This window comes from Diaphorina citri, unplaced genomic scaffold (assembly GCF_000475195.1).
Source record: "Diaphorina citri unplaced genomic scaffold, Diaci psyllid genome assembly version 1.1 scaffold9, whole genome shotgun sequence".
NCBI lineage: Eukaryota > Metazoa > Arthropoda > Insecta > Hemiptera > Psyllidae > Diaphorina > Diaphorina citri.
The window spans coordinates 502,380-530,030 of NW_007377448.1; the positions used below are offsets into that span (position 1 = coordinate 502,380).

At 36.0% G+C, this 27,651-nt stretch overlaps 1 protein-coding gene across 1 annotated transcript in view; it reads right to left on the reverse strand.

The window, feature by feature from the left end:
* The window catches only part of LOC103505452 (segmentation protein cap'n'collar), a gene marked incomplete at its 3' end in the record, with an annotated part of 78,893 nt that overhangs the window by 37,037 nt on the left and 14,205 nt on the right, over positions 1-27,651 (reverse strand). Inside the window, 5 exon segments of the mRNA XM_017442366.2 lie at positions 3,682-3,819; positions 4,314-4,486; positions 24,033-24,114; positions 24,204-24,272; positions 24,606-24,851. Coding sequence (XP_017297855.2) covers positions 3,682-3,819; positions 4,314-4,486; positions 24,033-24,114; positions 24,204-24,272; positions 24,606-24,848 — 705 coding nt within the window. The 5' untranslated portion in view covers positions 24,849-24,851.

A 27,651-nucleotide genomic window follows, 5' to 3' on the forward strand; every position in this document is an offset into this window, starting at 1 on the left:
TATCAAACCAACTTCTTTTGTACTACATATATAAGACCTTTTCCCCCCTATTCCTTTAATCGCGTTTTCCTTCCCATTATAGCTTTCTTCACTTCAGCTGTTTCATTTCCTTTAGGTACCTTCCTATTTTCAAATAGCCCGGTATAGTCTGGCAGGCAGTAAAGGTATGGATGGGCAGGTTGCCGGTTTGACTGTTATCGGCGCCCGCGGAAGGGAGACAGTACCGCACATGATTTTCAGGTGCACAAATTTTCTTTTCATAGGGACATGAGGGACTTTTTCAATATTTCCCTTCATAAGTTTGCTGGGTGTATCTTATTATAATCGAAAAGAGCAAGAACGCAACATGTTGGATGTAATAAGACTAAATAGCTGAAATCAAGTAGCCTTTTATACTACCCAAATTACAAGATAAAGCTTGGGCCACAAGTAGTACTCAAAAACTCGACGTTTCAAAGAAAACACGCTTTAACTGTGAACAGGCTCCAAGTCTGAGGAGATGATGACATTGCAAAATATTTCATGTTTCTCACAATGAAGAATTCGCTAGGATCTTACGAGTACAACAGAGTTCTACTGACCTAGAACTCGAGTCTTCTAGCTGGAAGAAAAATGATCAAAACAAGAGAGAGGATGTGCAGAAGAAATCTCCTTTCGATATGAGATATGCAAGGAAAAGCTTCAAGCAAACAATACGCAACTGATGGATGGACAGGCTTATTCTCAATAGATTGTACAAAACATAATCAGCCGATTAATCATATATGATTCGTAAAAATGCAAGTGAAACGGCTTAGTAAAATACCCGTACCTTGATTATGAAGAAGGTATTGTTGTTGGTTGGGGTCTGCAGCATTGATTTGAAATGAAACAGGGTGTCAAACATTAGGAACCACTTGTTTCGACGACTAGAATATCTACTGTTGCTTTTTGCCTTGTATTACTTTTGTCATATCCTGTATAGTTCTGATTGTAGTGCGTAGTGTGTGTGATTACTTGCAAATGTTTGGTAGTTAGGGTAGGTCCTTATTTTGAGTCTCATGACATGGCGTTATTTGACTTTGAGGTGGTGTGGAATATCTTTATAGTAACTGACTAACTGTTGAAATGTGAATGCGATAATATTGTTGTGATATATCTTTGCCTGAAATTGCATTCAACAAGTCGATGGAATCGTAGCTCGTAGTAGCATGGTAAAGTAAAACAGTCCTTTAAATTAGTAAAGATGACAAAACTCCCATATTAATGTTCCTCGTATATTCTACTGGTGGAGATGACAAAACTCCTGTCTCTCAGTATGTTCTATTTCAATATTAGTGGAGATGGCAAAACTCCCATCAACTCGAGTCTTCTAGCTGGAAGAAAAATGATCAAAACAAGAGAGAGGATGTGCAGAAGAAATCTCCTTTCGATATGAGATATGCAAGGAAAAGCTTCAAGCAAACAATACGCAACTGATGGATGGACAGGCTTATTCTCAATAGATTGTACAAAACATAATCAGCCGATTAATCATATATGATTTGTGAAAATGCAAGTGAAACGGCTTAGTAAAATACCCGTACCTTGATTATGAAGAAGGCATTGTTGTTGGTTGGGGATTTCTTCTTTTGCAAGCCATGTTGTCTTTTTAACTGAAAAATGTGTTGCACTAATAACAATATCTATATTAGTACATAAATATGTCCACCAATACATATTATTAGGCCTCTAACATTAAAGATAAAGATGGATGAAGCTGCCTGCAGAAAATGTCTATTCTGATTGACTTGTTTCATTGATAAGTCCTATCAAGTGATTGACCAAAGCCAATACACACCACCTGGGGTTGTAACTTTGTAAGGCAACCCACTTTAAACAGATAAATCTAATTGAACTTATTTTCCATCGTCCGTAGTGATGTGTCAATAAATTCTCGTACGTATGTTGTTCTACAACCTTTGTGCGTATAAGAAATTTCAGGAGCAAAAGCTGAACTTTGACCTACGTATCTATTGATTTTCTCCGACAAAAGTCCAGGGTACTTTGATAATTTAAAATGCACATACTAAGCTTAAATATTGCAAGTAAATTAAGACGGAATACATTATTAATACTTTAATTATCTCAAGAGTTAAATATCAACAAAATTATTCCCATAAATCATAAATAGATCACAATAGGTACATAGTAGACATCAAACCTTATTTTTTCACACTAGAATATCGCGTACGAACAACAGCAAACAGTTGATAATTACCAAGATAATTTAGACGTACCCACTACGCTACAAGTTCAAGTAACAAGAGTTTTGATGATGATGGATAATGAACATTGAAGCATTAAAGTTTCTAAAATTCCTACAAGGTCCACTTGTTTTGAAAAGCACTAAAGCACATAATTCTAAGAGTGCTTATAGGAGATACCGCGGATTTTTGATTTGCCCCAAATTTTGCCCCTTCCTTTACTATATCTCCTAAACATATGGATCTAGAAGTTATTTGCATTTTATAACTAACATGATTGGACCGGAGCTAGTTGGTTTCTAAACTCGCTAGACGCCCAAATCAGGATCAAGAAATCTGGAGATTTTTTTTTTCCATTTATTTTTTAATATAATATGTCGTTTGTTCTAAGCATCTCGAAGACTAGGCGAAGCAAAAAACAATTGAGTGAAAGGGAAATTTCAAATGAATTGTTCAAACAAATTGAGAGTCTGCAAGAACTCCGCTATTATAAAGCAATAACTAATAACTTCTCTATTATTGTAATACACAGAGGTGTCGTTTAAAATTAATAACTATAGTTTAACATCAGCACAAGTGCTACGGGGTGACTCAATAGAATAGAATATACAGTGTTTATCCTGTTTCAATAGGACTAAAAAGTCCCTATACCCTGGTAGGCTCAACAAGGTCTTATGTATTTTATGGGTTAATGAATTAGCGAGTAAGTTATTCACTTTGCCCTTATTAACGCCATTTGTTTGCAAAGCAAATAAATTTTAGTTATACCCCCGCCGCGGACACTTCGAATGCTATTCAAATATTAATGCACAGAAAAAATGAATTGGAATACTATTTCAGTGAGCTTTATGGAGCTTCTTTTTGTTGCATTGAAATATTTAAAATCAAGCTCACATAAATAGATAGAAGAATAAATAGAGAATCAAAGAAGCCATCACCCCGTAGTGAAACACTCCAAGTTATTTCAGACTGGTGACTGTTCCCAGAGAGACAAAGAAACCAATCTCCCTGTCAATATTTTACTACCAGAGTTGCCTATCTCTATAATACCACTACCAACATCTCTATACACATGATAGAGAAAGTAGTCAACCCAAAACTGTACGGACGTAAGTAGGTTCTTGAGAAAAACTCATAAACTCTCGGGCCTTGTTCCCAAACTGCTAAGCATCAATGTTTAACCAGTCACTTGATTCACTGACAAGGACGTTTCAATTTAGAATTCAGCAACATGTTAAAAGTGCGTCAACAACAAATGGAAGTCAGTTTTTTTTTTTTTTTTTTTTTTTTTTTTTTTTTAAGGGGGGGAAACCCTAAAAAAAAAAAAAAAAAAAAAAAAAAAAAAAAAAAAAAAAAAAAAACCTACCTTGGGCACAGTGCCAGCAGTTCCAATACAGTCTTGTTTATTGGTGGATTATTCTATAACAGCCTTGGATTTTTTCGGTAGAAGTCTTACCTGATGGTAGGCGCGAGCACCAGGATGGTGGTGGTACTGTGCTGTTTGCATCATCTCGAACAGAAGATCCAACTCGGCAAGCTCCTTGCTTTCTTCCTTTTCCTCTTTAATTTGAATGGAATCCGTGGACGATGCACCCTGTGAAATGGAAATGACAAACCATTAGAAAATATGCACAGTGTATTGAAATGAATATCTATTTTTAATAACTTTTAATAAGTATACTTTTGACTTCTGACCTATTAACTTTAGTTGCTCATGTCGTTACGCTAAGTTACCAAAGGAACCAAAAGTCTTTAGGTTCACCAGCCATGGTTATGTATTCTTCAGTTGTTAATACGTGCTATCACATCAAAGAACTTATGAGAACGGACCTCTCCCCTTTAAATGGCTTTCAGAACAAAAACCACAAGATTACACGCCCGCGCTACAGCTTTGAAACCCCAAAAAGGGCAAGAAATGTAGAAGCGAATAGCATTGGTATAGGTAAGGCCATCGGCTATAATAAATGCCCTATGTCACAGCAATCTGGTTAGATCTTTTGACTCTTTTGTGACTTTCCCGCAGTAGAAGCTAACCGTTAGACTAGTTAATAACTGAAGCCCAACAGCCGCTTTTAACCCGTTAAGTACCTGTGCACAGCAGTCATTCAGCTCAAACGGTTGTAACGCATTGTTGAGGAGAAACTCGTCCTTGAAGTAGTTGAACAGGTTAAGCGGCTCTTCATCCCCGACTAGGAGAAAATCCGGGTCATCTTCTTGTTTGCATTCCGTTTTGAATGCACCAACTTCAAGATCAATGTCTCCTGGAAATACAAAATAGTAAGTCCAAGTTATAATTCAATGGAGAGTTTTTGCAACCAAAATCAATTGAACTCTTGAACGTTATTTGAATAAAACCCGTTTTTGCGCATGTACAGAGATTTTTAACCCAATTAACCACTCAGCAGTCATTCAGCTCAAACGGTTGTAACGCATTGTTGAGGAGAAACTCGTCCTTGAAGTAGTTGAACAGGTTAAGCGGCTCTTCATCCCCGACTAGGAGAAAATCCGGGTCATCTTCTTGTTTGCATTCCGTTTTGAATGCGCCAACTTCAAGATCAATGTCTCCTGGAAACAAACAATAGTAAGTCCATGTTATAATTCAATAGAGAGTTTTTACAACCAAAATCAATTGAACTCTTGAACGTTATTTGAATAAAACCCGTTTTTGCGCATGTACAGAGATTTTTAACCCAATTAACCACTCCTTTGAACGTGGTACGTAAATTTTTGATACCCTGTATGTATAACACAACTAAACATTGTAAGCCAGAAATGTTCAGATCTTGTAGAAGGCAAAATGAATAATGTAGATTTGAAAGTACTTCATGTTGTTTCACAGTAACAGCAATCACCAAACACCATCAGATACAGAAAGAAAGTGATACTTCGGGAACAAAATTGAACATGAAGAACAACAATCAAGAACTATCTACTAATCGATGTAGAGAGTGTAAAGATCACAGACCCTAAAAAATCGAACATCCTTTAGAACTTCAAATATGGGGAGAAAAAGAAAAGAAAGAAATGTGTCGTTTAAGATCATTTATCAAAAAGGTGGAATAGGCCGAATAGGTAAAAAATTCAACATCAATAATACAACATTCGGTACAAAAGACTCGAGAAAAGAAAGGGTTATGAAAAGTTATAGTAGACTCAAAAGAAATGCGGCTTCGCCAAGAGAAGAAAAGGAGAAATTTGGCAAGAGAGAAATATAGTTCGATTGTTCCTGGGGGATTTTTAATTTTTACACTGCTCGAATTTGAGTTCATGACAAAGAATGAACCGAAAAAGGTCGGTTGCTAAATGCTGGAAAATCCGGACCAATATTTTGCGCTGAAAATCTTCTTATCGGTATGTAGGACATTTCTAACAGTTCCAATATCCAGACCATTCTGGCAAGAGGAAACGATTGTTCTGAAACATCATAGACTCAATACAACCGTTATCACCCAAGGCACTGAGGACTGGAGCAACTTCCTCTATTTCTCTGCATAGTTTGAGAACAAAGGCGATCCAGAACACAGAAACAAATCTCTGTAAAAATCGTTTTATAGTCAAATAATAGACATAAATAAGGGCAAAACATATGATACGAAAATCGATGAAAATGACAAAATTGAGAACACAATGAAACCTTCGTCTTCCATTTTAACTACACCTAGATGCTAATAACATTAACCTACTCTTTCAAAATGGAGGCGAACCTAGGTCTCCGAGTGACTGCATTTACATGGAATACTAGTGGTAGTGGATCAGTTGAATGGATATTACAAGTAAATCCATAATAATGTTTTTCAAATAAACGAATTTCGATTAGAAATGAAAATAAATTCTAAATTCATAAATTCATACATGTTTCCATGAGTTGTTACTTGAGGGTTCGTTCAAAAATGTGGGCCAGAGTATATGGAAACGTTCAAAACATCACGGACAAAATTGAATTCCAAGTGGGTACAATGTTAAGATCAAGTTTGATGACAACTTTTGTCACTATGTTGATGATGGCTTTAGCTAGTGAGTTCTCAAAGTGACTTTCAAACCGTTACAATGGATGGGCTGCAGATACACCTCTGGGGACTGTATACGTATAGACATAGCTGAGTTTATATGAAACGATCAAGGACACACAAGGATACAAAAGCTCTCAACGGAGCAAGAAGCTATGAAATGGATTAGCCACGATCATAATACGAGTATTTCATAATTAAACTTTTCTAATAATGAATCTTGTATTAATTGCGATTACGTCAATGGATTTGTTATGGTTATACTATTGGAACATCCAGAGAGAATTTGCATGAAACAAGCTGGGCCCGTCCCTCCGGGAATTATTTAGCCCGTAGTTTATTCGATCAGTACCTATGTACCTACCTAATTTGTTTAATATTCAGTGTAATATTATTCTTGATTTGATTTTTTGATTTTACTTTCATGTAATGATTTAAAATCAAGACTAGAGCCCGTTCTCCCTTTAACCCAATATAAGGTTTAAGTCACCCATCCATTTATTGGCCTTGCTCGGCGTAGCTTAACATAGGTGACGCTAAAACCGGTCTTAAATGAGCGTTACAATGGATGGGCTGCAGATACACCTCTGGGGACTGTATACGTATAGACATAGCTGCGTTTATATAAAACGATCAAGGACACACAAGGATACAACAGCTTTCAACGGAGCAAGAAGCTATGAAATGGATTAGCCACGATCATAATACGAGTATTTCATAATTAAACTTTTCTAATAATGAATCTTGTATTAATTGCGATTACGTCAATGGATTTGTTATGGTTATAATATTGGAACTTCCAGAGAGAATTTGCATGAAAAAATCTACGCATTCGTACTCTGCTAGTCGCGTCAAGGTCCGTAAGTGAGCAGAATAAATACAATAGAAATGGAGACCTCTGTAAAGAAGAAAAATTCTCGCCTCTTGAAAAGGCTGTTTCGTCTTGACTTTTGGTATGAGATTCAGCATTTCTATTTACATAGGTACATGTCTTGTTTACAGATGTTTGCTTCTCCTTTTTGTGCCTACCTATCTAGGGAGGTAAGGAGGTATATTTCAAGCTTTCCATTTTCTTATAACCGTGGTCAGAGCCCATGTCGTCTTTACTGAAAAATATGTGCCTAAAATACATACATAAGTAGCTAGGCGTTAGTCTTACTAGTGCTTACATTGGTTTTATAATTTAAAACGTTTTTCTTCCTTTCCTAATTAAATGATTAATTTAGCGTAAGACAAAAGGAATATAAAAATCACATCTCGTAGAGCCCATGTCGTCCTTACTGAAAAATATGTGCCTAAAATACATACATAAGTAGCTAGACGTTAGTCTTACTAGTGCTTACATAGGTTTTATAATTTAAAACGTTTTTCTTCCTTTCCTAATTAAATGATTAATTTAGCGTAAGACAAAAGGAATATAAAAATCACATCTCGTACGTGTTATGTTAGATGCAGTATAAAGACACTGGCAAATAACTTTTTAGTTCTGGTCGTTAAATTCTTTGTTTTATGATAATTGTTTGAATTTATTAGCTAGTAAACATTTTTGTTATCCACGAGATGGTCTCTAGCGTACGGATATGTGTCGTATGTACAAACTACACATATTTTAGCCACCTCTTGAGAAGATTGGTGTCTTCCTTATTAGAGAAAGTTTTGTTTGAGAGGTCTGAGCAAAGCTGGTTGCGATTTTCTTTATTTCTGTCGAAATCTGAGTTTATCCGTTTGTGCAGAAAGTAAGTATGTAAAAGAGGAGGATGATAAGTCCTTTTGAATGTCGCAAAAACATACTGTAACCATAACTTTTGTTTGAAGCTCAGACTTTGGAGTCAACCAATTGCAATGATACTGTGTCACAATGATTTTATTTGCTCAAAGAAACGTCACAAGTTATGTACAACTATAATCACAGGAGAGCCTCAATAACTTGTTCTTTATTTCTGTCGAAATCTGAGTTTATCCGTTTGTGCAGAAAGTAAGTCTGTAAAAGAGGAGGATGATAAGTCCTTTTGAATGTCGCAAAAACATACTGTAACCATAACTTCTGTTTGAAGGTCAGACTTTGGAGTCAACCAATTGCAATGATACTGTGTCACAATGATTTTATTTGCTCAAAGAAACGTCACAAGTTATGTACAACTATTAGGCACCTATATTACCCCTGAACTAATCATCCAAGTAGTCCACGTACCTATTGCAATGTACCATGGTCAGATGTTACACTATTTAACTCGGGATTTTGAGGATATAATCCCCGGGGATTTCAGAACATTTGTCACAGGAAATATGACACATGAAAAGCCAACTGATGATGAGACAGCATTTTCATCTTTCTCATACAATTGGTCTCATAAGTTATAAGGTCGGCGAACAGCACCATTGTGACTAGAATTCGTAAAATTGAAAAATCAAATCCCCCGACATCTGATGACGGAAAAGAAAAACTAGTAGCACAAACTGTTATAGCTGTTACAAGAAAAAACATAATTAAGAACAATAGAATCGATCATATTTCAATAGTTTACCTGTATTGTAAAGAATGGACAGAGGACCATTTTCAAAAGAGTCCAAGACAAAGGTGAAGCAAGCCTTTTGATCCGACGACTTATGATAAATGACAGTGTGCCGGGTCCCAAAGGATTCAAAATAATAATTTCAAGAAAATAATAAAATATAGGCTGCAGATACACCTCTGGGGACTGTATACGTACAGACATAGCTGCGTTTATATGAAACTATCAAGGACACACAAGGATACAAAAGCTTTCAACGGAGCAAGAAGCTATGAAATGGATTAGCCACGATCATAATACGAGTATTTCATAATTAAACTTTTCTAATAATGAATCTTGTATTAATTGCGATTACGTCAATGGATTTGTTATGGTTATAATATTGGAACATCCAGAGAGAATTTGCATGAAAAAATCTACGCATTCGTACTCTGCTAGTCGCGTCAAGGTCCGTAAGTGTGAGCAGAATAAATACAATAGAAATGCAGACCTCTGTAAAGAAGAAAAATTCTCGCCTTTTGAAAAGGCTGTTTCGTCTTGATTTTTGGTATGAGATTCAGCATATTTACATGTCTTGTTTACAGATGTTTGCTTCTCCTTTTTGTGCCTACCTATCTAGGGAGGTAAGGAGGTATATTTCAAGCTTTCCATTTTTTCTATTTACAAAGGTACATGTCTTGTTTACAGATGTTTGCTTCTCCTTTTTGTGCCTACCTACCTAGGGAGGTATATTTCAAGCTTTCCATTTTCTTATAACCGTGGTTAGAGCCCATATCGTCCTTACTGAAAAATATGTGCCTAAAATACATACATAAGTAGCTAGGCGTTAGTCTTACTAGTGCTTACATAGGTTTTATAATTTGGAACACAATGAAACCTTCGTCTTCCATTTTAACTACACCTAGATGCTAATAACATTAACCTACTCTTTAAAAATGGAGGCGAACCTAGGTCTCCGAGTGACTGCATTTACACGGAATACTAGTGGTAGTGGATCAGTAGAATGGATATTACAAGTAAATCCATAATAATGTTTTTCAAATAAATGAATTTGGATTAGAAATGAAAATAAATTCTAAATTCATACATGTTTCCATGAGTTGTTACTTGAGGGTTCGTTCAAAAATGTGGGCCAGAGTATATGGAAACGTTCAAAACATCACGGCGTGAAGTCTAGCAAATGACGAAACGTAGGACTTTTTTTTACAATTTAATGGAAATTGGACCCTATGACAAAACGTTTAGCACTTTTTTACACCCATCGATCATATCATATGAGTGACAAAGTAAACAAGGTATCTAAACATGGACAAGAAGCAGTTAAATATTTTGACACCCAGGGGTTTTTGATCCGCCATGGATAAATTTCTCAATAAAACTCATACCTATATCTAAACATGGACAAGAAGCAGTTAAATATTTTGACACCCAGGGGTTTTTGATCCGCCATGGATAAATTTCTCAATAAAACTCATACTGTTTTATTTTTATTAACAAAAGCCTTACTTCAAGATACACCTACAGTCCTACACTGCCTCAATGAGATTTTTGCATGTCCATGCGTGGTTTAATTGTGTTGGCTAACGCGAGGCGCATGTCATCGCTAGCGATCAGTTTGTTTCTGTTTTGTTTTAATAATCAATAACGTTGAAAATCCTCTTTCGCTCAGATAAGTGGTACTGAACAGCATCAGGTGTCTAAGCACCGCTCTCCTTATAATCGTGTAGTTTACAGCTTTGGCGGCCCAAAAAGTTCTAGCTCTGTATCTCTGGAAGATTCTTTTAAATTTGTATCATTTTGAAGCTCAACCAGCTCCTCCTGGATGTCTTCTGGCACATCTTCAACGGAAAACCGAAAATTTTACGCTTGAGTTCTGATTTACAAGAACTGTACTAACGCCATAAAAGCTGACTTTTATAGGAAAAAGATTTTTAATTATGAGTAAACTTTTCCTGCGTAATTGAGTTCTGATTTACAAGAACTGTACTAACGCCATAAAAGCTGACTTTTATAGGAAAAAGATTTTTAATTATGAGTAAACTTTTCCTCTTTTTGGATCGAATAATGAAAAGATGAGATTTGAGCCTCAGAAAATAGTCGTTAGACCGATAATACAAGGAGTAACTTCATCTTCACCGATGAAGAAAAGTGGATTGATTTTCTTTCTTCATAGCTTTGAATGAAAAATATGTAGGTGATATGGGTACCTTTGAATAGTTTTTGGATCGAATAATGAAAAGGTGAGATTTGAGCCTCAGAAAATGGTCGTTAGACCGATAATACAAGGAGTAACTTCATTACTTATCGATGATGAGAGTTGAATCTTCACCGATGAAGAAAAGTGGATTGATTTTCTTTCTTCATAGCTTTGAATGAAAAATATGTAGGTGATATGGGTACCTTTGAATAAGTTCAATAATGTAGAAACGTAGAAGAAAAGACAGGTTGAACGACGAGTTTCCAAGTTCTGACATAAAGTTCGAAGATTAGGAGAAAGGGGTGGAAATTTCTCTGAAAACATTCCAAATTCCAAAGAACGAATCTATTTCTTTCAAGATATTCCATTTTTTCCAGACAATTCTTGAAAATATTTTCCATATAATTTTATGAAGAGATTTGTGCGATAGAATAGAAATTTCAATCAAAAAGGAAACAATTTCGAAAGAACACACTTGTCTTCATCAAAAAGTGAAGATGGGTCTGTATGAGTGTTTTTCTACTTTCAAGTCTGTGAGAATCTTCAACGGTGACCATCATCATTTGGAATTCATATACGAGATCTTACATCTCCCCAACTTAAAGATAAAGGAATCTGAGATTAGCGGCTTCGATAAACTTAGATTTAACATTTGATACAGAAAGAAAGTGATACTTCGGGAACCAAATTGAACATGAAGAACAACAATCAAGAACTATCTACTAATCGATGTAGAGAGTGTAAAGATCACAGACCCTAAAAAATCGAACATCCCGTTCGGAATATTTTTTCATTGGTTCCTTTGTTTTTTTCAAGGGGCCAATCCTGCACGCCGCTCATCTTTTGAATTTGTATTTGTTCGGAATATTTTTTCATTGGTTCCTTTGTTTTTTTCAAGGGGCCAATCCTGCACGCCGCTCATCTTTTGAATTTGTATTTAAATTAAATTATGAAAACTATCAATAGCCATATTTCGTTCTTCGCTGAACAGATGTCTTCATTAGATATGAGATTGGGATTATCTCTGGTGTGCACCTATGTTTTAAATTAATTTGTTCAACATGGTAGGTTCAGAATTCAGAGATGTGATGTTTTCAATGCCATGGTACATGCTAGATCGGTTGTATAACACTCTTGTATCCAGATTAGATCACTCGGGTGTTGAGCTGTTGATGGAATCGTTTTGAAACCTATTGAATCATGATAAAAAGATAATCCAGTTTTAGAAGATATGTAAGTACCATTAATTGCTAGTTAAAAGATAGCAAGTTGCTGGTTTTAAATATCTATTTATTATTTGCCATTTTGAGATCCATGGTGTTAAAAGAAATCAATTTCCGCACATAAGTACCATTAATTTGCCAGTTAAAAGATAGCAAGTTGCTGGTTTTAAATATCTATTTATTATTTGCCATTTTGAGATCCATGGTGTTAAAAGAAATCAATTTCCGCCAGTTAAAAATGATCAATTTTCTTGTAAAGATGATTTGTTAAGAGGAGAGATCGAAAAATATTAGAAATCAACTTTTCATTTGATTTTCGAAAGTTCAGAAGTGAAGACATAGAAAGTCACTCCACTGTTCCAGCACATGGAAACAAATACAATATTGTTCACAAGACTATGAGAAACTCATGGACAAACAATGCACAAGCGCAGAACAATGAACAATTACAATACCAACAATAGAAGTGAAGACATAGAAAGTCACTCCACTGTTCCAGCACATGGAATCAAATACAATATTGTTCACAAGACTATGAGAAACTCATGGACAAACAATGCACAAGCGCAGAACAATGAACAATTACAATACCAACAACAATCATTGGAAAGAAAGAAAAAAATAAATAGAAAATCTGTACGAAAATCCACAATGACAAGTTCACATCGACAATAATACACATCATTCTCCACACTTACAAAATATACGTTCATCACATCTCGTAGGAAAATGGCGTAGCAACGACCTGGAAACGATATTTTTATTATAAATAGAAAATCTGTACGAAAATCCACAATGACAAGTTCACATCATTCTCCACACTTACAAAATATACGTTCATCACATCTCGTAGGAAAATGGCGTAGCAACGACCTGGAAACGATATTTTTATTTACTGAAAGAAGCCAGAAGGAAATCGGTTCTGCTTGCTTAGACATCTACAATACGACGGAGCTGAGCGGCTATGCCATTCCAACCATCAAAGTCAAGACCACAGAAACCAAGACCTAAATAAACAATGTGAAGTGAGCACGATTCTGTCATGTAACGGAACGTCGCACTCCTTGCTTGATGCTGTTATTATCGCAAGTTTCTAAACCTATCAGAACTACTCAAAATGGACATTGGAAAAGGTCATACATTCTTCGAAAAAGATTCGTGTTCCATCCTTTCACATCAGTTTGTAGTCTCAATGTTCGTACACATCATTTGACATGTACTAGGCACATTCTTCGAAAAAGATTCGTGTTCCATCCTTTCACAGTTTGTAGTCTCAATGTTCGTACACATCATTTGACATGTACTAGGCAAAGAGAAGACATCAGAGGAATATGTCAAAATCCTTACATGAGAACAAAATACCTAAATTGCAAAAGATCAAATGGGAGCTGAAATTATCACTAGGAATACTTAATTGAAGACCTTTGATCGGATCAGTTTTAAGAAAAATAGCGATACATTCTTCGAAAAAGATTCGTGTTCCATCCTTTCACATCAGTTTGTAGTCTCAATGTTCGTACACATCATTTGACATGTACTAGGCAAAGAGAAGACATCAGAGGAATATGTTAAAATCCTTATAACATGAGAACAAAATACCTAACTTGCAAAAGATCAAATGGGAGCTGAAATTATCACTAGTAGGAATACTTAATTGAAGACCTTTGATCGGATCAGTTTTAAGAAAAATAGCGAGATTTGTAAAAGGTAGGTAGGTAACCATAAATATTTTCATTTTTGCAAATCATGCTTTTGCCATCAAGAAGATTAAATTTGACTCGGGATGTAGAGAGCTGAAGATTTTATCTTTGATTTTGTAAATCAAACTGATTGCTTTCTTCGTGAAAATAAACCTATGTTGCTGAAATAGGAGGGTATACGGTTATGAATTTTGAATGAGTTTAAGACTTTTTCTTTTTATTTAAAGATAACAATGGAAACTAGGTACGTCAAGATTCAAGATTTTCCACCTTTGGTTTACTGTAGAATAAAAAGTTATTTGAAGCTCACGACTAACAAAAGTGTGCTTTTCTCCACTTAGTTAAAAAGCTCTAATATGATCAGGTTAAAGTATGAAATAATAATTGCATGCCTATGATTTCTACTAGCTTGATAGATTTCGGTGGATTGTCATTTGTTTTGGACGTTGACTTACACGCCAGTGAATTGTCAGGACTTGTGATTTTCTAGTCCAAAGAAAAAACAACAAAATTCACAGTCCGATAGTTTTAATTTCTACTAGCTTGATAGATTTCGGTGGATTGTCATTTGTTTAGACGTTGACTTACACGCCAGTGAATTGTCAGGACTTGTGATTTTCTAGTCCAAAGAAAAAACAACAAAATTCACAGTCCGATAGTTTTGTGCTGTAGCGAAAAACAGATAGGTTCACAAAGAAAGAAGTGTGGAAAAAAAAGTAGTCAGTCTAGTAGAAACTGGAGGCACATTGTCTCTATCCAAAGCGTGGACTGAGAGACGTGATATTGGAGTAAATTAATTCTTCCACCAATCAGTGGTGACCGTTGGATAACGGTGATGCAATTTTCATCAGTGGTGACCGTTGGAATTTAATTTGATAACGGTGATGCAATTTTCTCGAATCCGGTTTACTCGATTAATTTCCATCCGCGAGACGTAGTCCGAAAAAATCTCATTCCATATTCCAACCATATGGTAAGGTCAAAAGAGTTCTTGGCAAAGCTAAAATTTAGCTCTCACAGACAGTCTAAACAAAGACTTCTCTCTACAGTGTGTATTGTACAAGGTCCAAGAGTCCAAGGAGAATTAGGAGAGGATTCAGCTCTCAAAAACTCAGTAGGAAAAAATATATATATATTTATTGGACGGCTTCGCGGACCACCTGAAACCTGCCCGCGGACCACCTAGTGGTCCGCGGACCACCAGTTGGGAACCACCTAATCCTCAAGAGATTTAAATTCATTTTCTATTAGAATCCAAATCATGTGGGATCATATCAACTATGATAAAAGCGTGTGAGCAACAGGCATAAGGAAACATTGGGAGATCTTTTGGGCGGGCTGCATTTTCAAGGGTGCTTGATATGACAAAAGGTAGATGGTTAAACTATGCTCCTGGCTCTCTGCATAGTTTGAGAACAAAGGCGATCCAGAACACAATGAAACGTTCGTCTTCCATTTTAACTACACCTAGATGATAATAACATTAACCTACTCTTTCAAAATGGAGGCGAACCTAGGTCTCCGAGTGACTGAATTTACATGGAATAATAGTGGTAGTGGATCAGTTGAATGGATATTACAAGTAAATCCATAATAATGTTTTTCAAATAAATGAATTTGCATTAGTAATGAAAATAAATTCTAAATTGATAAATTCATACATGTTTCCACGAGTTGTTACTTGCGGGTTCGTTCAAAAATGTGGGCCAGAGTATATAGAAACTTTCACAACATCACGGTGTGAAGTCTAGCAAATGACGAAATGTAGGACTTTTTTTTTACAATTTAATGGAAATCGGACCCTATGACGAAACGTTTTGCACTTTTTTACACCCATCAATCATATGAGTGACAAAGTAAACAAAGTACCTATATCTAAACATGAACAAGCAGTAGTTAAATATTTTGACACCCAGGGGTTTTTGATCCGCCATGGATAAATTTCTCAATAAAACTCATAATCCGTTTATCTCATACATCACACCCAATGATATCAAATGTCATAAGTTCCAAGGCGTACCTAATCCATGTGTACCAATATTATCTCTGAATAAATACGCCTAATCCTCAAGAGATTTAATCATATTTTAGCCACCTCTTGAGAAGATTGGTGTCTTCCTTATTAGAGAAAGTTTTGTTTGAGAGGTCTGAGCAAAGCTGGTTGCGATTTCCTATAAATAGATTTCACTCTCAGGGTCGGAATGTTTAAATCACAAGCTAGAAACAGCCCAATTTCAGACAACATTTCTCCAGAATTTAAAATGCACATACTAAGCTTAAATATTGCAAGTAAATTAAGACTGAATATATTATTAATACTTTAATATATCTAAACGTTTATCTCAAGAGTTAAATATCAACAAAATTATTCCCATAAATCATAAATAGATCACAATAGGTACATAGTAGACATCAAACCTTATTTTTTCACACTAGAATATCGCGTACGAACAACAGCAAACAGTTGATAATTACCAAGATAATTTAGACGTACCCACTACCCACTACGCTACAAGTTCAGTTTCGATGATGATGGGTAATGAACATTGAAGCATTAAAGTTTCTAAAATTCCTACAAGGTCCACTTGTTTTGAAAAGCACATAATTCTAAGAGTGCTTATAGGAGATACTGCGGATTTTTGATTTGCCCCAAATTTTGCCCCTTCCTTTGCTATACAAGTATACATCCTAAACGTTTGGATCTAGAAGTTATTTGCATTTTATAACTAACATGATTGGACCGGAGCTAGTTGGTTTCTAAACTCGCTAGACGCCCAAATCAGGAGTCTTTATTTCTGTCAAGATGTAAGTTTATCCGTTTGTGCAGAAAGTAAGTCTGTAATACAGGAGAATGATAAGTCCTTTTGAATGTCTCAAAAAGAAATTGTATCTGTAACCATAACTTTGGTTTGAAGGTCAGACTTTGGAGTCAACCAATTGCAATGATACTGTGTCAATAATTTTATTTGCTCAAAGAAACGTCACAAGTTATGTACAACAATTAGGTACCTATTACTCCTGAACTAATCAGCCAAGTCGTTCATGAACCTATTGCAATGTACTAACTATGGTCAGATGTTACACTATTTAACTCGGGATTTTGAGGATGTAATCCCCGGGGATTTCAGAACATTTGTCACAGGAAATATGACACATGAAAAGCCAACAGAACTGATGATGAGACAGCATTTTCATCTTTCTCATACAATTGGTCTCATAAGTTATAAGGTCGGCGAACAGCACCATTGTGACTAGAATACCCCTGAACTAATCATCCAAGTAGTTCATGTACCTATTGCAATGTACCATGGTCAGATGTTACACTATTTAACTCGGGATTTTGAGGATGTAATCCCCGGGGATTTTAAAACATTTGTCACAGGAAATATGACACATGAAAAGCCAACTGATGATGAGACAGCATTTTCATTTATCTTTCTCATACAATTGGTCTCATAAGTTATAAGGTCGGCGAACAGCACCATTGTGACTAGAATTCGTAAAATTGAAAAATCAAATCCCCCGACATCTGATGAAGGAAAAGAAAAACTAGTAGCACAAACTGTTATAGCTGTTACAAGAAAAAACATAATTAAGAACAATAGAATCGATCATATTTCAATAGTTTACCTGTATTGTAAAGAATGGACAGAGGACCATTTTCAAAAGAGTCCAAGACAAAGGTGAAGCAAGCCTTTTGATCCGACGACTTATGATAAATGACAGTGTGCCGGGTCCCAAAGGATTCAAAATAATAATTTCAAGAAAATAATAAAATATTTTATATTTTAAGAAAATGGAATTCAATGCTCAAGTTGGGTCTTTCAAGACAGGAAGCTTATATTATTTTGAAGTATTATCTTGCTAAATTAACAATTTTATTTTATTAACAGAAGATTCACAGGAAAATTTATAGTTCAAGTATAACAAAAATAGCACAACTGAATATTTTGGCATATTTTGGTTTCAAATGAGCAAAGTGAAGAAATTATTTAATTACAAAAATATTAAAGCACAGAGTCACAATTATAGGTATTTGATTACGATTCTAAATTTGAGGTAATATCCTAAAGATCACCAATTTGGAATCACATCAGCAAAAAAGGACACACTGTAAAAAATCCAAGTACCAAGAGGTAACACTGAACAAAAGATATTTCTAAACTGAAAAATCACCGAACACTTTCCATATCAACAAAAAATTGCTCACAAAGACACTCTAAATAACACAAAAATAGTCAAAATTTACAACAAAATTATCAAATTTTATTTTCAAAAACACATAACGGAACCGAAATTTTGAAAAACGCCAAATAGCAAAGAAGTACACGTGACCGAAAACGCGAAAACCCCCGTTGCTACCGCCGGGAAAACCAAAACAATAAACCCAACAAAAACATTAAGAAAATAATATAAGAAGAACATAGGAAGCAATAGTCCACGCCATAGAGGAGTAAGATAAAACAAGATGGCCGCCGCAAGGATAGAATATATTAACATGGTGTGGCTTATGTTACGGATGAAAGCATAGGGGTTCCCTCTCTGTATCTGGAGAGAAGTTGAAATTTTCAGGGCCGTATGTATCTTGTTTGAAAACGTATATTTACTGTAGATGGTTGATGTATTGTTGACTCTGCGTTATGCATCATAGTAGTAATATGGTTACGTTTACGAATGAAACGTTCCTGGCCTATGAATCAACTGAGTTTGAGACGAATTTCTTGACCTTTGGGTCTCATTATTTAAAATAAAATGATTGTTTACACACCACTTCTCCGAATTGAACTCACGTTTTGCTCCAAGTTTATTTACTCCAAGTCGACAGATACATATGACGTAAGAGTACGACGTACTTGTTAATTTCCAAAGAATCCAAAGTTCGGTACCTTAAGACCCCAATTTAAATCAAGGGGGAATGCAATTAAAATAACCTTGCTTGCGTAGAATGGTGGATGGTCAAAAGTCAAAATCAATTTTGCCTTTTCCCCTGCAATTTGAAAAGGATGTTTCAATTTTTCTACTAGGTGCCAACAATAGACATTTCAAAAGTCTTGCAAGAATCTCTTGTTAACTGGTGTCAAGTGTTGACATGCCAGGAGTTACGGGGGTTACTTCACTGAGTCTTGATGAGAAAGACAAGCCCTCTATCATCACAACTATTATGCACTTTAACTTTATCTATCAGAATGTCTGGAGGTAACAATTTTGATTTCTCAATGTGAATAATGAGCATTGAAAATGGAATGGAGATCATCACTTTGGAGTTTTTGGATGTGTAGATGGTTGATATATGATGTATTGTTGACTCTGCGTTATGCATCATAGTAGTAATATGGTTACGTTTACGAATGAAACGTTCCTGGCCTATGAATCAACTGATGAGGGATCATAATAGAATATACCAGGAATCAACTGAATTATCCTTCATTCTCTGAGGATGAGGATTTAAAAGGATGAACGCCTGTTTTTTTTTTTAAGGAGCTTCTTTTTGACGGAAAAAGGTACCTAAGGACGCAAGTCCACATAGGACAGTGGACAACACCATTCCAAATCTCAAGGGAAATAAATTGCTCGAGTTACAAATAAAAAATCTGGAAACCTCTTTTTCCTCGGAATTGTAAGTAACTGATGACGTAATTCCAAGCCTGGAAAACGGGCTCTGTTCTTTCTGCTTGGAGCAAAGGGGAAGACCAACTCAAAGGAAAGCATACCATCAGAAAGTACAAAACTTGGCAACAATGTACAATACTGACATGTATTAATGAATTTATATTTTTTCTGATGTGCTCTCAAATAAGAAGAGGGAAAAGTTTTTCACTACAAAAGCTTTTTTTTCCGGGGGAGAGAAAGTGGTTTTAAATGTAATGGCGGCAAAAATCCGACATTGAAATGCTACAGAATTATTTTGGTAATGGGTTGTAGATAAATGGTGAATATTGCCCATTGTCCAGATTTCCAGAACCTTGCCTTAATAGGCATGTGAGATCTCAACTTTCGAGTCTGAAGTCAATATGTATTTTCATAAATAATAGAAGGATAAGATAAAGTGATCGCAGCTCTGTACAGTGATTTCAGCTCATAAATATTTGTTTCCACAGCAAATGGACGGTATGTAGTTTGACCAATTTTGTCAACTTCATATTAAAATTCCAAGGTGAAAATAAGAGAAGTACAAGTAAATGCGTGGTCCTTTATATTCCTTACCAATTTGCCCGTTTCCAATGGGCACGATACATTGGACAAATGCAATTATCTTCCAGCTTCCAGTGAAACTTGTACCAGTACTACAAAGACTCTTCCCGGGCCCAAGACAACATGAGACCAAAACTGTCAACACGCGCCGTCAGTCCCGGCTATAGGGACGCAAGTTATATCATCATAATAAATGAAAATTTGTAGTTTGACCAATTTTGTCAACTTCATATTAAAATTCTAAGGTGAAAATAAGAGAAGTACAAGTAAATGCGTGGTCCTTTATATTCCTTACCAATTTGCCCGTTTCCAATGGGCACGATACAGTGGACAAATGCAATTATCTTCCAGCTTCCAGTGAAACTTGTACCGGTACTACAAAGACTCTTCCCGGGGCCAAGACAACATGAGACCAAAACTGTCAACACGCGCCGTCAGTCCCGGCTATAGGGACGCAAGTTATATCATCATAATAAATGAAAATGTTTTCTATTTCATCCAATCCCTTCTTCTTTTACATCCCAAGCTCCCCACAGTTTCACAATAAGTTCCTATCTCCCTTTCGGAAATAAATATTTCTCCCCCCCCGTTCGGAATTTTGTTGACACAGGTAGCAAGTACATGACGATTCTGTTCACGTGAAAAATTCTGATCTATTGTCCGAAGAAACCTGTCCTAGGACAGATCTACATCTATATATATTGTCCGAATTAGTACATTGTTATATTTCTTTCTTCACTAGCGCCCTTCTTTTTAATAATGTTATATTTATTTTAGACTAGTTTAGAGACTATGAAAGTGTCAGTCTGTCAGTTACTCAGTTGTCTTAGTCAATGTCATTTAAGTCTTTACCTATTCTAAATAGACAGAAATTTTATATTGTTAAATTCTAAGAGCAAAATACTGATTCGGTGTCTTCAATTCTTCACAAAGTTTGTAAAAATACAGAGAATCTACCCAATGCGCTCGGGGGGAAAAAGAAAACCTCTCTTATATTTTACAATGGAGGGTGTTCTCTATCCCTCTTTTCTAAGCTTTCGAATACAATCCATTTCCAACTGCAGAGATAGATTGGTTTTACCCATTCCCCATTCGAGGAAACTTAAAAGATAATAATTTATACTTTTCTAAAAAGATAAGAAAAGGGTCTAAAAAAATGTCAGAAAGAAACATCAGTGGCAAACATCGAAAACTTTATTCTCAAAACTTTCAACTAAAAATATTGTTTTCACAGGACCACAGATTCCTGTTCATTCCACCTCTCTAGCTACAAGACAAGCTCAGAATGTATGCATTTGCACAAATAACCAAAATGGCTCAACGCATTGTAAGATATGTCTTGATATTGGACTTCAATATTCAACAGTGATTCAATCATGTGAAAATATCACAAACGGGTACCTAGGTGTTTTTCATGGAAAGTTTCTTGAGCACTTATAAACACCCAAACCAGGGCATTTGGTGGGTTAGCAATGGTTAGTCCTCATCAATACGGTTAGAAATTCGACTCATATACTTATAACACATTGGACTGGGCTATAATGTCACATTATAGTATTTAGTCTAATGATTATACCTACACAACTGACGCAAACAAAAATATCACTATATCGGGCACTGGAAATTCAACAACAGCAAAAAATGCCGAGAAAAATAATGGAAGAAACAACAAGAAGGATAGAGAGGAAAGGAAAAGAATAACAGCGAACGAGCAAGAGAGAGAAAAGTGGAAAAAATGGGGGCTTTCGGATGTTGATTAATGAATTTTTCCGGCTTTACGGAGGAGAAATAAAAATGCATAAGACAAGAGACAGACAGACGGATGAAGGAGAATTGAAAAAAAAAGTTGAGGGGAGAGTTGAACTTGATAATGTAAGGTAAGCAACAGCACAAAACTTACCAAAAGCTCACATACGATCATTCGTACTTTTAAATCATTTCAAGAGGTGGCTGTGCTAGAGCTTTCATTTACTCCACAAAATTACTAAATCCACTGCGTTTTTTACAGAAATTTGGCAACCGTTCCTACAGAAATAGAAACTCAAGGATAATACAATGTATTTTAAACAAATCTCAAGGATAATATAATATATTGAAAATCTCTTTTTTTTTTCTAAAAATCTCAAGTAGTTACAAAGAATTATCTCACATTTGTGAAAAGTTAGAAGTACGTAAGATTGAGCATTAAAATACCCCAGAAAACATGTCTCCAAAATTCAATTTGACTAAGAAATATTAATAGAAATAAATATAATAACAATATATGATCATAAGCAAGACCCTTTTCAAACACGATAGAGACATCAAAAATCAAAATGGTGGATTCGTTGACAAGATGAAAATAAATGATGCTGTATTATGATTGTGTGACTAGGCGAGATGAGGGTATGGGGACATTTCTGTATTTGCTGGATCAGGGACTACCTAGTTCACAGTAAATCAAATAATGACCCCGCGGACTGCTAGTATGGGAAAATGTCAAGATGCGATAGTAGTAGAAACTGTATGGTACAACAACGACTTACAGTTAGCAGAAAGTTACAACAAGCATTTAAGGTAATCCAAAGAATTGATATTATGTAATTTATATCTCGAAAAAACTTATGAAAAATTCTCGGAGAAAAAACTTATGAAATTTCAACCCGTTCATGGAGTAGATAATTAAATTTAATAGAGAATATTTTGAAGATCGAAAATATAACCTTCTGCCTTCAGATTCATGGCTGTCCAAAATGACGGCCCTGTTCTGAGAATGATATTAATAAACGATCATATCTTGTAATTATTATAAATGAAGCATTCACAACTACATCGTACGCGTCCTTTATTAAATGAAAATCATAAGGGACTCTCCCTTCCATTAAACATTACCAACTCTCGAGCCCTTCACAATAGGTACACGTTGATGCTTCATTTGAAAAGTTCATCACTATTTGTTTGGGAAAAGCATCGAACTTCATATCTTTTTACAATAAATCAATCTTACAAAAAAAAAAACATCTAGGACAACTGCTGATGTGCTAAGGTTTCGGAGCCTTGACTTCTTACTATACTGTCATATTGTAGGGGCAAATAGCCCCAAAAGATGGGCTAAGCTTACACGAATCTTCTTACTATACTGTCAAATTTTCTTGGACAAAAACCATAGTGCAGACTACAGTAAAATGCAAATAAAATAAAATGATCTTCAAATCACTTTCTTTTACCGTGACACTCAATGAAATTCAGTAGCAACTTAGCAAGGAATTGAAGATGTCCATGTCGGACCCAATGGAAAACTATTCAAAATTTTGAACTTAAAATAAAATGATTGTTTACACACCACTTCTCCGAATTCCCTCCAAAGCTGTCGCTCCACGTTTTGCTCCAAGTTTATTTACTCCAAGTCGACACATACATACATATGACGTAAGAGTACGACGTACTTGTTAATTTCCAAAGAATCCAAAGTTCGGTACCTTAAGACCCCAATTTAAATCAAGGGGATTTTGAACTGAAACTAAAAAGCAGAATAAAGGAAAAAACAAACATGAAAGGTTCGACAAAACAAAACATCAATCAAAAGCGTTTGACATGATCCATTAGTCAACAAACGCCGAGGAAGAATAAACTTCCCATAAGGTTTTGTAAAGGTCCCCAGAGATTATGCTGCTGGATACAAACAGAGATCTGAAATCCCATCGCGATCACCATGATTCAGGAGAAATTTAACTTGAAAAGAGAAAAATAAATGAATTATTTGAGACTGAAATGTGTACTTTTGACATATGGAAATCACCCTAAATGTAAGTCCAAACAAGGAATTCCACATCAGAAACTTTTTTCTTTCCTTACATAATGATCATGTCAATACCGAATGGTCTTCTGCCTTCTGCTACACGAAAATAAAATAGGGGTTTAAAATAAAAAAAAAAATCTGAAATATGTATATCAAACACCAAAAGCAATCCTAAGGCAACAATATTGTTCGCTTACCATTGTCGAGATCTAAGAAGGGCTTCTTGATCGGAAAAAGGTCGTCTAGGGCTTCTGGTATGAAATCGTCACTATCGAAATCCTTGCAAAAATCCAAGTCTGCATTATTGTCCAGGGATCGGGAAAAAGGTCGTCTAGGGCTTCTGGTATGAAATCGTCACTATCGAAATCCTTGCAAAAATCCAAGTCTGCATTATTGTCCAGGGATCTGGAGGAGGAGGGAGACAGCTGACTATTGTACTAGAAAAACAAGAAGGAAATAATTGAAAATCAATATTAAACAATAATAATTTAACTACCTAACTATCCAACGTAAAGAGACTACAGAACACACCAATTGCTCATTAAAAAGGAATTACGCTTGACTTTGAAACATCACCCAACTTGGGTAAGCGCAACTAATCTATTTCCATATACGAGTACATATGATTTTGAACGAGCGTGTGCTAGATCCAGCACAAAGCATTTTAAGTTTAAAAGTATCACATAGCTTTTGTCATTATCATACAATAGGACGTAGGACGGATCTAACAATACCTCAACTTTTCCTGTGGAAAAAAAGACCAAACTTACATTGAACTCCGTCAGATGGGTCTCACATGCAGCTGTATTGATGCTATGATCCAATTGGACACTATGGGGGTCCTCAAACGTCTGTTCCGTCAGCGAAGATGAAGGGTCAGGGTCGGTATCATTTGAGCTGGTAGCCCCCCCGGCACTCAAGGTAACTCCGACCTGGGGCCCTGAGGGTTCCCCGCCATTGAGAATGCCCCCAGTAGCGACGTCTTCCTTCCACAGAGTTTCAATGATTGCCATGTCCTGAAATTTGACAAACAACGCGAGGTTAGGAAAGGTTTGTTTACCGATTTTCCTACCTTTCATATCAAATTCTTAGCAAGATAATGAAATATAGATACTATGTATATTTTCACCAAGTGAGAATGATATTAACATAGTATCTCGTTTCCAGAAGATAGTTTCTTAGCAATTAACATAAAACAGCCCACCTCTGTGACCGAGTGGTTAAGGGCACTAACTATCAATCCCGGCCTAGGCGGAAGTTTTCCGACCAAACTTTTCTATTCGCGGATAGGCATGGATGTGAAAGAAAGTGCCTTTAAGAAATGTAACAACGGTATGAGGATATAATAATATTTTTTTTTTATATATGTAGGCTTATAGCTGCTACGTACTCAAGTACCACATACATTTTACATATTAGGGTACCCAAGTTTTAAATTTTAAATTCATATCTTGTCCTATAATGCTTTCTGATATGATTAATGGTTTAAAAATATTCTCTTTGGTTTGGAGCTTGGTGGGTGGAACCCTGTGTATGAGCCATAAGATGGTATCTTACATCATTTAATCTAATCTTCCAGCTCTAATGATCTTGGTTGAACCCATAAATCATTTTAATTTATTTTTTCAGCTTGACATTCTCTTTCTGTTGAGAACTTTTGTGCTCGTAAGGGACTTTGGTAGACTTTCTTCGGTAATCTTTTTTTGTGAAAGCTGTATCGATGCTAGCTGTCTAGGGGACCTGTGAGTGTGAGAGAATAGAAAGAGTCTACTTTTCTACGTTCAGGACAGAACCGTCCTAATTCCTTATAACTATTTCTTTTTAATACCTAGGAACTGAAATACCCATCTAAAGTGATTATACGTCAGTGCTGGTAATATTTATATGGCGATACATACCCATTCATATTAGTGGTAACTTTCCCTACGTCCATGTCCATTGTTCCTTTAAATTAACAAAAGACGAATTTCAAATCGTAGATAAAATGGGTATGGGTAAGTTCGAAACATTAATACACACAACCTTCAAAATTCACTAGAAATGACGTTTGATAGATTTTGCGAAATAAAATTGTTAGCTTTGGGAATTACTTGTCAACAGGTTCTTGACTCAAACATAACCACTTGACGAAGTCAATGTCCAAGGGCCAGGTTCACAAAGCGAGTTTAAACTCGGTTTAAGTTTTAATCTCGGATTAAGCAATCTGATTGGCTAATTTTTTTGAAAAATGAGACATGAAATTCCAGGTCTCGGCTGGGATTTGTACCATTCTATTTAAATAAGACAACCACCTTTAGCATTTTTGCTACGCAGGCAGATGGAACAGAGATTTTCAAGACATTATGTAGGTCAACCAATTTTAAAAATTTCTAATAGGTACTTTAGAGATTAATTATTTATTTGCCAGCCAGCCTAGTTAGCTTAGTTGGTAGTGCGTCTGCCTTGTAAGCGCTAGGCCGCGGGTTCGATTCCCGCCCGGGGCGGATTCTACAAAATATCTCGAGAGCAATAACAGCTCGAGACTTGAAATTTGGTACAAAATCTTCAAATATGACAAGGATGCAACACCAAAATTTTGTTTTAGATCGGTGCAGCGGTTGGCGGTATTTTGCCCGCTTTTTGGCGGTTTTCAGCATAACTCAATAGGATAAGGAAAGTCGTGTGATGTTCACACCAGATTTTTAATGTCTAAATTGCTATTAAAGAGAGCGGAGTTGTGTAGGTGGAAAATAGTCATTACATGTTGTTTTAATGGAGGCTGGAAAACCTACGCTACGTTTGAGGTGTTTCATGGATGTGTCTATACTGCCTTATGGTTCCGTTAAGTCCCGAGGGAGGCTTTTTATGGGCGCTCCTAAAAATCGTATAAAGGTCGACTTAAATGCTGACCCCACGGCCAAGGATTTTTTCCTGGTCTCTGATAAATGGTCACAGTTGATACTGCCTTTTTTTTTATAGGTAGGTACTTTAAATTTTTGACGAAAGTAAATACCTACCAACCAAATCATCTTCCTAAAACCTAGAACTCATTCATTTTATTAAATAAATATGTAGTTGAAAGAGAGAGAGAGAGAAAGAGAGAGAGAGAGAGAGAGAGAGAGAGAGAGAACTTGAATAAAATTCATTTACGGTCGGGTCGGGAACCCGGAACTCAATCTGAGATTAAATTGGTTTAATTCTTTAAGCAATTTGATTGCATAAAATATTTTTTGAAATCAACCAATCAGACTGTTTAAGCCAGCCTAGTTAGCTTAGTTGGTAGTGCGTCACCTTGTAAGCGCTAGGCCGCGGGTTCGATTCCCGCCCGGGGCGGATTTTGTCCTGATGGGATAATGTTCGTTCTCGGATGGCTGGCTTTCTCCTATCCTGTCTTCCTTCTCTCTTCGATTTCGGGACGATAAGACCATAGCAGTTACTCCCTCTGTCAAACCTCTTAAAAAAAAAAATATTTATTTGCCAGCCTAGTTAGCTTAGTTGGTAGTGCGTCTGCCTTGTAAGCGCTAGGCCGCGGGTTCGATTCCCGCCCGGGGCGGATTTTATCCTGATGGGATAATGTTCGTTCTCGGAACGGCTGGCTTTTTCCTATCCTGTCTTCCTTCTCTCTTCGATTTCGGGACGATAAGACCATAGCAGTTACAGTTCCCTCTGTCAAACCTCTTTTTAAAAAAAAAGACTGTTTAAGCCAATAAGCTTGAACTTTGATGAATGGACAATTTAATTAACATTTCATGTTGCTTTATATTCACAGTGCTACATCTGGGTAATGTCTACTTCCACCGCAAGCAACTGAAACATGGTCAGGAGGGCGTGGAGATC